This window comes from Manacus vitellinus, unplaced genomic scaffold, assembly GCF_001715985.3.
Source record: "Manacus vitellinus isolate BGI_N305 unplaced genomic scaffold, ASM171598v3 scaffold_10_pilon, whole genome shotgun sequence".
Lineage (NCBI taxonomy): Eukaryota > Metazoa > Chordata > Aves > Passeriformes > Pipridae > Manacus > Manacus vitellinus.
In genome coordinates this window covers 2,141,002-2,152,683 of record NW_021938838.1, presented here as the reverse complement: position 1 = coordinate 2,152,683, position 11,682 = coordinate 2,141,002, and the positions used below count along the sequence as shown (strand labels likewise).

At 51.9% G+C, this 11,682-nt stretch overlaps 1 protein-coding gene across 1 annotated transcript in view; it reads right to left on the bottom strand.

Annotated features, from left to right (window-relative positions):
- Positions 1 to 1,773: 1,773 nt before the first annotated feature.
- The window catches only part of PLEKHG4 (pleckstrin homology and RhoGEF domain containing G4), a 50,150-nt gene continuing 40,241 nt past the window's right edge, over positions 1,774 to 11,682 (bottom strand). The window contains exons 10-19 of the mRNA XM_029965069.1: positions 10,180 to 10,429; positions 9,351 to 9,440; positions 8,801 to 9,025; positions 7,749 to 7,919; positions 7,277 to 7,490; positions 6,579 to 6,695; positions 6,226 to 6,492; positions 5,475 to 5,671; positions 4,842 to 4,917; positions 1,774 to 3,634 (exon numbers count right to left, since the gene is read on the bottom strand). Of these exons, the coding sequence (XP_029820929.1) occupies positions 4,876 to 4,917; positions 5,475 to 5,671; positions 6,226 to 6,492; positions 6,579 to 6,695; positions 7,277 to 7,490; positions 7,749 to 7,919; positions 8,801 to 9,025; positions 9,351 to 9,440; positions 10,180 to 10,429 (1,573 nt within the window). The 3' untranslated portion in view covers positions 1,774 to 3,634; positions 4,842 to 4,875. The remainder of the gene's footprint in view (positions 3,635 to 4,841; positions 4,918 to 5,474; positions 5,672 to 6,225; positions 6,493 to 6,578; positions 6,696 to 7,276; positions 7,491 to 7,748; positions 7,920 to 8,800; positions 9,026 to 9,350; positions 9,441 to 10,179; positions 10,430 to 11,682) is intronic.

Below are 11,682 nucleotides of genomic sequence, written 5' to 3'. Positions count from 1 at the left end.
ACATTCAACTCATCTGCCCTGGTCAGTGAACACAGAAAATGTTCCAAATTTCACGCCTGACCTTTCTGTAAGAGCTCATTCAGTGGTCACCACTTGGGTTTTGGTTTTAATTAACTAGTTAAAAAGAGCAGCTGCTGTGCTTGAGGACAATTTTATGCTGCCTGATCTTATTGAATATGAATATTTTATCTGGAAAAGGTGGGATTGCCCTTTCTGTTGCTCCCTGAGAAGGTTCAGTTTGCCTGCAAAGAAATTCCTCCTAGTGGGACACCACTGAATTTACTGTCATGTGAAATGGGGAAGTGACAGTTCTTCCTCTTCTCCTATTCTGTGTCTGCATAAATGGAAATATTAAACGGACATCTGAAACAAAGATTTAATCTGCTATTTAGCTACTACAAGTGTTTTTTATTGTAATTACAGCATAGTTTTGCCTTGTGCCAGTGAAGGGCGAGTCCATACAGGCTGGATGCTTGAAATGTGTATTTTCATCCATTTATAGTTGAATTTCCTTTATCCAAACTCTGAGGTTTCTTCTGGTTTCTAAGCCTTTTTTTTCTTTTTTTTTTTTTAGTGGAATTGTCTCAAAAATGGTTTGGTCCACTGTCTGCACATCTTTAGCAAAAAGGAAAATTGCCCTTCTCTTCAGATTTTTGTGGGGTTTTTTTTGCAGCAGGACCAGCAAAGTCAGATTAGTCCAGCTGAAAACCACCCCACCTGCCCCCTCTGCTGGTATCTCTGCTCCGAGGCTGAACGAGGTTTCCCAAAGCTGCAGTGGTGTGGAGGAACACGGGGGATGCTTAGGGAGGGTCCTCTCCCTCCACAGGCACATCCATCTGTCAGATCTGTGGAATCCATCAATCACCAGAAATCCAGAGGGCTCAAACCTCCCCTGTCCTGGGAATACCCCACATTCCACCCAACCAGCCTTCTTGCATTCCCCATCCCTGGAAGTCTTGGATGGGGCTTTGGAGCAACCTGGTCTAGTGGAAGGTGTCCCTGCCCACAGCAGGGGGTTGGAATGAGATGGTCTTTAAGGTCCCTCCCAATCCAAACCATTCCAGGATTTTATGGCTCTAACATGTGAATGGCCAGCCTGGGAACTGGGGTATAAACTGGGCAGGGCCAAGCACAATGCCAGAACTTACTAGCAGAGAGTTGTGTTCCTGGGAAGGGGGGATTTCCCAGCAGTTCGTTGAGCCCCTCAAGCTTATTTAGGGAAAATGCCAGGATGGACTGTCCACAGGAGGGGTCGTGAGTGTCACAGAGCAGTGTGGGATCCCAGCTTTTCACTGTCAGATTTTATCAATAGCCATGGTTAATCATGGGGGGGGGGAGAAGGGACAGAGACTGTCACTTAACTTGTAGAAGGGCAATAGCTGGAAAAAGTATTGAAAAATATCCATTTTGAGAAAGATTTTAAGGGGTGGTGCTGAACACCTCTGGATTAGAAGCTCATTTATTGTGGTTGCACCTTTTCAAAAATGCATCATCTAATCTGGGATTCCTGACACACGGTGCAGACTCTGTGGAAGTCAAGGAAGGCAAGGGGAAAAGTTCTATTTATGTCAATAAAACAAAACTTTTTTCATTTAATTGGGTGCCAAATACGAAAAGGGGACAAAAAAAAAATTTATGTACTTTTCAGTATTAAAATGAGAGGCAGCACCAGCCTCACCCCAACAACCTGTTGGGTTGGGTCAGAGAAACATTGCTTCACTCTGCCCCCAGTACTCTGCTGCTGAAACCATGACACAATGCAAACAAGAGCCATACAAAGAAAATAACCTTTATTAAATCAATCCAACCCTGAAAAAACAGTATCAGGTAAACAACTTTCCAGCAATGCAGAAACCTTTGAAACTGAGAAATTCAGGAAATTTCATGTCCCTCTTGTTGCATCAGTAAATTCTCTCCCTCTCACAACATCAGCTATTGCTGCCTTGACAGCTCCAAAAACCTTGCATTAACCCAGCAATTATCTCAAAACAGTAATTTGTAAAATATTCCCTGTGTAACTGTTTCACACCCAATTTTGTGCAAAGGTGTCCAACTGTGTTCTCTTCGCTGTTTGAAAAAAGAACAAGGTTTTAAAAAAACATCCAGCTTATTAAAAATAAACAAGTGTTTTATATACAGTACAGGAATTTCCAAACCTGAAGGCACACTGTCTCCAGGGCGGCTGTGGGGTGTGACACCCCAGACTGCAGCGCTGCACTGCCAAGGGGGGAAAACTGCAGTTTATTGAATAAAGTACTGCTCCATCTTCCTCCTGAGGCCAAAGGTGACACTCCTCTCACACCTGGGGGAGCCTGATTTATAGCCCTGCAAAAACCAGGAGTAAACAGGAGCTTGGCAGCAAATAACTGCTGTTTCCAAAAATGCTCATTTTCATTTCCTCCAAGAACAGGGAGGGTGTCCCGGCCTCGCAGGGAGTTGGGTGTTACTCGTGACTAAGCCACCCTGGAACACAGGGCACATTTATCCTCCAGTTATGCTGCATTACTTCAAACAACATGCACTTAAGGTTCAGCATTATAATCAACACTTTCCACTCAAAACCTGTTGGTCTCGGATGCCAGCACCATCCAAAGCTCCTCAAACAAGCCACGACCGTGCGACTGAAGTACCAGGAGAGGGGCTGAGTCAGAAGTGAAGCAAGCAGCCAGTCACCCCAAAACCAGGGGCTCAGCCAGGACAAGGCACAACAGAGCCTGAACGGAGCCTCTGGGACCTGGCCCAGCAGGGAGAGAGAGACTTGCACTGGGACAGCAGCTACAAGGGCTAAGTGGCTTAAAAATCAGAGCCAGGAACTTTGGTGGCCTGTGCCTCCAGACCTCTACCAGAACCTCTTCCCCTGCTGGCTGCTCCAAACTCCTAAGCCTGCCTTGGCCTCCCACTGGCATCAGGGGAGTCTCTACCTGGGAAATCTTCCCGTTTTCTGGCAGATGTGCTGAGGATTTCGAGGTTCAGCTGGCAGTTGGTTAGTGCAGAGATGGCACAGGGAGACTGGCAGAGCTGCGAGATGGTTATGACAGAGATTAGCTCAGCACTGAGGCACTGGAAGAACCATCTGAAGAAACAATTCACTACAACAATGAAACTGCTTTTATTAAAACAGAAGTGTTAAGCCAAGAAAATAAATTATTGCTATAATAGACATATTTAGAACATAAGGAAGGACGTTACATCTTGAGTCCAGGTCAATATAACCCTGAAATAGAAAGTTACACTACTTTTCTTAAATACCTCAGTTTCATTTCATGCCCTTCCAAAAACTTTATAAAATGTGCAGCTTACACAACAAATAGTAACATAGTCACTTGTAACAAAAATCTGTACAGCTCTTAGCTTTAAAAATAATACAATTTTTTTTATCCAAACTGTTATGTTACTTATTACTCATAAATATAGGGGCAACAAGTTTTGAATGCCCAAGGTCCCATCCAACACCAAAGCTATTAAGTGTAGTTGACAGAAACCTTCTTGGGACTTCCCCCCAGGCAGAGGTCAGGTTTTGGGCTGTTTGAAAGAGCCTGAGTACGGGCCAAAAAAAATCTTCACGGGTGAAGACTGTCTCCTTCTGCTGGTCAGAGGCCTGGGGTCTTCAGGGAGTTTGAAATGGCAATCAAACCTGGAACACAGCACCGTGCAATGGGTTAGACCGGCTGCACTCCCGTGACGTGGCAGGAGCCCACAGGTCCCTCTGTCCTGGCCAGCAGTGACTTTGCAAAACGCTTGAAAACCACCATTTGTCCAAGCTCAGTTTTGGTGGGGAAAGAATGTTTTACTGGAAGAGCCTTGCAGGAGAAACATGGCTCTTCCCCCACATGGAGACCTGTCTCTGTGCCTCGGGACTCGCCCAAAGCCTACACGGGCCAGCAAACCTGTGGCTTCTGTGGCCACTCCAAAAGTCTTGTCTGTGACTCCCCAGAAGGGGCTCTGGATGTTAAATTCGCACCTTGGCTAGTTCTGTTCAGCTGATTATGAACACCTGCAGGCCACGGGCCTGTGTGTGTGTAACCTCCACGGTGCCAAACCTACGAGCCATCTGCCACCCCGTGCCTCCATCGCTCAAGCCCTAATCCTGCCCCCGGCGCTCGTACCCCTCTGCTCCCTGTGGAAAGGGAGGCTCAGCCCTAAGGACAGAGAGGAGAGCTGAGCCAGGAGCAGGCTGGTTTGTGTGGCCCCTGATGTGACATTCCAAGGGCTGCCACCCACATGACAGAAGCCCTGCTTGACTTCAAGTCCTGTCAGGGTTCACCCTTCCTCAGATCAACAGTGATTTCCTCACAGACAAGGCATGCTCCCAAAATCACTAAGTACAGGAGCAACATCTGGCAGCTCCCTCAGGACATCCTGACCATAGCCTAGCAGGTTCCTCTGCCTGACCTGCAATTTCCTTTGGAGGTTCAAAGGGAACTGTGGGATAAATCCAGCTTGGGGAGAATACTGTGGACTCCCCAGGGCAGTTCAGAGGGACAAGGAGTAGGATTTTGGCAAACAGCCACCAGAAACAGATTAGTGGTTAGACAGGAGGGCAGCATTCAGAGGAAAGCAGCTCATCTGAATACTGGTGACTAGGTGGTGCTCAAGCCTCTACTACCTGAAAGAGATTTTGGTTGTTCTGTTTCTGCAAGGCAGATGGATCAGACTGGCTGTTCCAAGTGTCAGCTCCACAGGAGCTGGCCTTCTCATGGATCAGAGCCTCAGAGACCAGTCAGGAATGCATGGGGAAAACTCACCAAGAAGCAGAGGGTGAGGTTCCCCTGACTCAGAGCTACTGACAAACCTGACCAGCCCTCAGAGCTGTTGGAAAATCCCCTTCAGGGGCTACTTACAACAACTCCACTTCCTGAGGCGGGGCCGAGGGGCTCACACTATTCTCGAGTGACTTTTGGTGACCTGGCCTGCTTTCTGCAGAGGAGAGAAGCCAGCATTAGTACAGGGTTAGAGGACAACAGCATCAGGATACTATCTAGTGGGAAGGCAAGCAGCTGAGAACTCTCAGGAACGTAAGAGGAGACACACTGACATCTCAGAGCAACAGGCTCCTGCTCCTCCATCTCATTGCTCCCCCAAAAAGGCCCAAACCTCCCAGGAAAGGAGCTTGGCAGCATCTGCAGCAGAGCTCCAGCCATCCCAGGAGGTAACATATGTACCCCAGCCCATGACAGCGTTATAGTTCCTGTTTGTGCAGCATCCCCTCCTTGTGCAGCCTCCAGCACTGCAGGTCCTTTCCAGCTCATCTCCTCGGGGATCTTGGCCACCACAGGGGTGGCTCCCGCACCAGAGGGGCTCTTGCCTGCCCCAGAGGAGCCAAGTCTCTGCAAGGGGCAATGTCACTTCCCCACAGCGACCCCGAGCCCAAAAGCAGCATCTTCGGTGCCCCCGTGAGAGGCAGTGGCTGGAACCGGGGAGGCAGTTGCAGGAACAGGCAAACTGAAGACAGTGTTTTGGCTGCTTGCACTTACTGCAGAAATGTACTGGCTGTTTGTGAACCTGGGTCTTCCCTCCACTGTAGAGCTGTGCTGTGGGCCTATGGGCACGTAGGGGGGTGAGCCCATGTCTTCACAGAAGCTTTCTTGTGGGACGTTGGAGACACAGCCGCTGTCGGAGCCGCTGGAGCCAGTGGCTGACATGCAGTGCGATGACTCTGAGCTCTCTGTTGCTGGGGAAAGAGAGGAAGGTCACTCTGATAACCATGAATTTGGCCTGCATATGACCTGTTTGCAGAGGCACTGGCCACACAAAGCCCACAGATCAGCCACACTCCTGTCTTGGCCTCTTTAAAGCCCCAGGTAACAAAACAACACAAGGAAATTGAGTCATAATGATGCTGGAGATTGGTATGGGTTGGCCAGGGAAGTTCACACAAGGGAAGCCAAGGGGTCACTGGACCAGGCTGATGAGGGCAAGGGACAGAGTGCTTCATACCAGAGGGGTAGAGACATGAGTCCCCAAGGCCACAGCAGCACCAGTACTCAGCACCAAGGCTGCCACGGGTACAGCTGCAGCTCAGCCGGCACCTTATAATCCCTGTGTCTGAGCTAACTCTCCCTGTGGAAGCTGAAACAGAGCTGGCATGGAAGGGCAGGGCCCTTGTGCCCCTGTCTGGGGCACTGCTGTGACCCCAAAAGCCTGGTCTGACTGCACAGTGCAGAGCAAGGTGAGGGGACGAGCCCACCCCTCCCGGGTGCCGCAGAGCAGCGGGACCGCACGTACTCAGGGACGGTTGGCTGCTCGTCTCGTGCTCCAGCTCATCCTCCTCAATGCAGGTGCTGATGTCAAAGGGGCATCTGGGGGGCAGGACTTCTGGCAGCAGAGCCTGGTTCACATACATGTGGAGGTTGAGGGGGCCCAGCAGGGAAGAGGAGGAGGAAGGGTTGTATGCAGTGTGGGTGTTGCCAGCGGAGAGCTGTGCTTGCGTCCTCTTGAATGGGTTGGAATGGTCAAACTGAGACACTGCAATCGATGCTCTGGTCCTGGCACCTGCCAGAAAATATTAAAAAAAAGCCCTGAGAACCAGTCCTGCCTGGCTCACCCAGAGCAAGGTGGAAGGCACAGCTGGCACCTACCTCTGCCTTTCATGATGTAATCGATAGCACGGTCATTGATAGCTGCTTCACTGGGTTTGATGTCCAGGAATGGTTTGTTACCCACACCCATGGAGACCATCTCCTGCATACGGATTTCTGGAGAGGAAGAGACCCACAGCCACATTATGAGGTTGACCCGACCCTCCCCACAGGCATTACACAGCTCCATGATAGAGCAATCCTGAGCTTGGCTGCTCCTGAACTGCTGAGATTGGATCTGTTCTCCCCTTGCTCCCCAGCCCTGCAGTCTCCAGGAACAAGCAATCATGCCCTGCTCTGGCGAAGTAGCTCAGTGCCATGCCACCTAGTAGAGTCCTGCCAAGCGGGAAGCCTGGGGGGGAGAGGAGGGACTCAGCCAGCCTGATTCAGGCAGCTCCCACTCCAGTAGTGGCCTAGATCACAGGGAGAGCAGCGAGTCTTTCAGGGGCACAGCCCCTGCTCACTGGGCAGAGAACCCTGTGCTCCCTCATGGAGTCCAGGTGTGTGTCTACAGTCACACAGAGTTTGGACTAGTTGAGCTCCCTGGGGATGAGGGGCAGGGAAGGGACATGCCCAGCCAAGCCCAGCACATGCTCCTGAGGCTGCATGCCAGCACACAGCTGCTTGCTGCACAGAGCTGCCTGGGAACAGGCTCCAAACCTACTCAGGACAGCACGAGCTGAACAGGGCTCCCGCACCTTTTGCGGCACAGACGCCCCAGGGAGGAATCACACCTTTATTGCGGGCTGCCTGCTGCCACAGGATCTTGGCAATGTCACTGGTCCAGGCCTGCTTAGTCTCAGCTGAGCTGGCCTGGAGGATGTAGGTGTCGCTGGATTTCCGCCTCCGGAACCAGATCTCAAAGCGCAGGCCGCTGTCTCCAGAGTTCTCCGTCAGACCAATGTCTGCAGTCTGTGAGGAAGAGGAAAAGCAAAGCATCAACCACGCTGCACCAGGAACAGAAAGGGTAAACTCTGCCTGAACCCTCTGCCAGAGCTACCTCCAGCTTGGCACACCAATGGGAAAGAGCCTGAGGTCCTGTCAGGAGCAGATATGACCTGGACACAGCTGAGCACACATAGCTCAGGCAATTCCCAGTGCTTCATCCAGAGTTAGCACCACTTCCCTGCCACACACACACACGAGAGGGTGTGGCAGAGCTGCCCTTACCTTGAAGGAGCACTTGTAGATATACACATCAAAGCCACCCTGGATCTTCTTGGGCTTGCTGAAGAGGATCAGATCCTCAAAGAGGAAGACGTGTCGCTGGCACTTCCTACGGCCCAGCCAGATGGTGAACTCGTCCTGACGCACCAGCTGCCCCTGCTCCTTCAGGTTTACCTGGACACAGAGGACATCCTAGTGAGACTCCAGCAGGATGATCCAGGCAGCCCTACACCTTGACTTGGAGAACAGGGTCCCATATGGCTGTGGCCCAGGTGGTGAAGAAGTGGCAGCTACCTGGTATCTTAGGACTCTTGAAGAGGTAGGGCTGCTAGAATCACATCAGGCTGAAACAACTGGCTCCAACCTCAGGGGAGAGCTGCACCTTTCTCCCAGGCATAACTCACAGATGACCCTCTTCTGTCACCCTGTGCAGATCTGTGACAAACCTCAGGGGTGGCAACTGCAGGCAGCAGCCAGAGCTTTCCCTTGGGGAGGAAATGAATCCCATCAACAGCCAGGAGCACATCTGGGTCAGAAGGCCAGTTCCTCAGTTCCTCCTGCCCCAGACTGGGGTTTCTGCACTTTGCATGACTCTCCTTCAAGTCCCACCTAGACAATTTTGCCCTACCCCTGGCATCAGCATCAGCTTAAATTCCTTCTTTCAAACTGCCTGACCCTCTTTTCACCAGCTCAGAAGAGATGAAAGGCCCAAAGCAGCCTGCAGGACAGCATGTGCAAGGGCTGCCAGGCTGCCTCCCATCACTGTGGCAGCCTGGCACAGTGATGGGAGTGGCAGTGTGTTTATGACAAGCAGCTCACCCCACTCAGGTAACAGCACCCCAGCTGTATGTCCTGACAGATCAAGGAGACCTCCAAGCCCCACTGTTCCCTTGCCCCACGCCTCAGTGTCCTGCTAGGCTGTACTGGCACACAGCACCCTGAGCACTGTGGGAATCTGAGGGGAGGCTCACCATACAATCCAAAGACCCCAAGCCTAGAGAAGGGGAAGAAGTGTGGCTCTGCCCCCCTGGGCAGGGGAGGACACCGGAACGTACGTCACAGTCACGGATGGCATCCATGGCCAGCAGGTCATTTCCATGCCGGAGCTGAAACTTCACCATCTCCTCAGCCGCACGGAGATAGCCCAGCTCCTGCTCCTGAGCCTCGCTGCACTCCTTGATCAGGTCCTTCAGGAGCAGGGCGTACTTGCTCATCCGCTGGATGGGTTTCAGCAGGTAGGAGGCCAGGTCCATCTTATCCCCCAGCTGCACCTGCTTCAACTGAGAAATGCAGCAGAGTGAAGGCAGCAGCTTCCCTGTGCCTCCAGGCAGGCACTGACACCCACAGCTCTCCTGACTAGGGTACTCAGAGAAAACGAGTGCTCTCGGGGAAATGCAAGGCCACAGGACCAACACTGCTGTTTGCTCCTTTTCAAAGCCCTCACTGCCCTTCTGCCCTGTTCCCCCCATACTCCTGTGCAGAGACATGCCAGGGAAGCAGAGGGAGCACTGAGCCTACCTCAGGAAGGAAAGCTGAGTTTGTTTAAACAGATTGGTTTAGGACCCAACCACCCTGAGCAATAATGATGCAGGCAGAGGAACTTACCTTGAAGAAGGTATTCCCATGGCTGGCCAGCAGCGAGTCTGACTTCGGCTTGTTCTTACTGTACAATGCATACATTCCAAACTGGTCCTTCTGCAGAAGAGATCCATCCCCAGGTGAGACCCACACACCCAGGACACAGTGACAGCCATGCCCCTGGCAGGTTATTTTAGGACTACTTCTGCCTCTCCCAGGCTGCACCAGAGCCTCCTATGATATTGGGAATGACTTTGCTCCAAGCTCATTAAGAGCCAGGGAATGTACTTGTCTTCCTACTCCTACAGTAGCCAGGACTCTTTAATCCACTCTCCTGTCATCCCTTGCCCCTTCCATACCCAATAGTAAGCTGGTATCATTCATCCCCGGTAGCAGCAAACATGCATGGGGCAGCTGACCTTAAGACCTGTGCCCTATGCTTCTGTCCAGCAGCCCTTTTCACCCAGCGCAGCAGGTCTGTACCTCTCTGGTCACTGAAGTCATTCCCCCCTTACACCACAGACAGAAGACAGGTAAGGGATGCCCCTGCAGAAGCAGGTGGGCTTCACGGAGCAGACATTTTGCTTCCCTGGAAGTGTCTCTTAGTAGCAAAGAGCATCAGGAAAGTCAAAGAGCATCTGCTGCCACCTGGGCTCAGCCTCACACAGCCATCCCAGTCCAACCTAGCATTTGAGCTGGAAGGGGACAAACCAACCCAGCACAAGGCAGTCCTCCCCCTCCCAAAAAGGGCCACAGCCCACTAACATACCAAACATATGGGCACTGCTGGGCTCAGGAGCCAAGCACGTGCCTGGGGGAACCTGGCCCCGGGGGGAAGGTGCTGATGATGCCTTACGTGTCGCAGGAAGCAGTGGCTGACCCGCAGGGGGTGGTTACAGCAGCTCTCCAGCTCCCGCAGGAAGTATTGGCTGTGGAAGTCATAGAGTTTCTCCAGGTTGCCAAAGATGACGCTGCGCTTCCCGCGCAGGTCCTGGGGGAGGTCGAGGCGCTCCATCTCTGGGAAGTAGCTGTCGATGATGTAGCGGAGCGACCTCACGTATTCCCGCTCCGTGGTCACCATCTCGTCGATGATGTGCCGCAGTTTGCTGCAACAGCACACACACAGCCTTGGAGGGACCCAGGCTGCTGCAGGGCCACGGCAGCCAGAGTGCCTGCAGAGCACTGTACTACCCCTACAGAGACCCAGCACGGAGATGAGATGATCCCTTAGCACAGTCCAAGCTCATATTAACAACTATCTGTGATAGCTCTGACCCTGAGCACTGACGGGACCCAAGGGAACGGCAGGAAGCTGTGTCAGGAGAGGTTTAGGCTGGATATCAGGAAAAGGTTCTTCACCCAGAGGGTGGTCGGGCAGTGGAACAGGCTCCCCAGGGAAGCATTCACGGCACTAAGCCTGACAGAGTTCAAGGAGCATTCGGACAACAGTCTCAGGCACATGGGGGGATTCTTGGAGTTGTTCAGTGCAGAGTCAGGAGTTGGACTCAATTATCCCTGTGGGTCCCTTCCAACTTGGGATATTCTGTGATTCTAAGAAACCCTGTCAGCTTTCCCATTCAGGGAGAGTGAGCCTCAGGCTGTCTGTGATCCTGATCCAAGCTCAGCAGGGCAGACATCCCTTGTCCTCGTAAAAGCAAGAGCAGGAAACAAACCGTGTAACACCTCATCAGCAAACAGCAGTTCCTAGCATGGGCTGTTCCACACATCTAATGATGCCTCTTAGGTACTCGAGGTTGCCACTGAGAGGCAGTGTAGCACCAAACATAACTCCTCCAACGCGTCCCTGCCTCCCCTGCCTCTCAGCTTTCCCCCAAGCCAACTCCTCTGGTTGTTCAGAGGACAGCACAGCAGGACTGCCTCAGCACCCACGGATGGGGAGGCTGCTGCTGCTCATTCCCTGTCATAAGCTTCCCTGGATATCCCTAGGATATTGGAGCCCCCTTCCAGAAGATTTCACTGTCCCAGCCATCTCACTCAGAGCAGTAACAGTGGTCCCCTTGCATCCAGCACTCATCTCTGCCATTAATTTTTAGTTTTATTTTAATCTTTTCCAATGACAGCTGCTGAAAGACCTGCCTGGAGACCCCCTATCAAGAACAGCTCACATCCCTGGCCTCTCCACAGCTTAAGCACATTGAAGTATGACAACAAATTTGAGACCATCAAGGACAGAGAAGGAAAAGAAGAGCACAAAAGTCAGCTGTTGGACATCCAGAAATTTCAACCCCAAAGAACAAACACAAAGACTCTCTTACCTGTGCAGCTACTGTTACAAGGTGCTGGAAATGCCTCCCTACCAGTCTCAGTCCAGCACTGCCCAAAAGTATGTGGGACAATG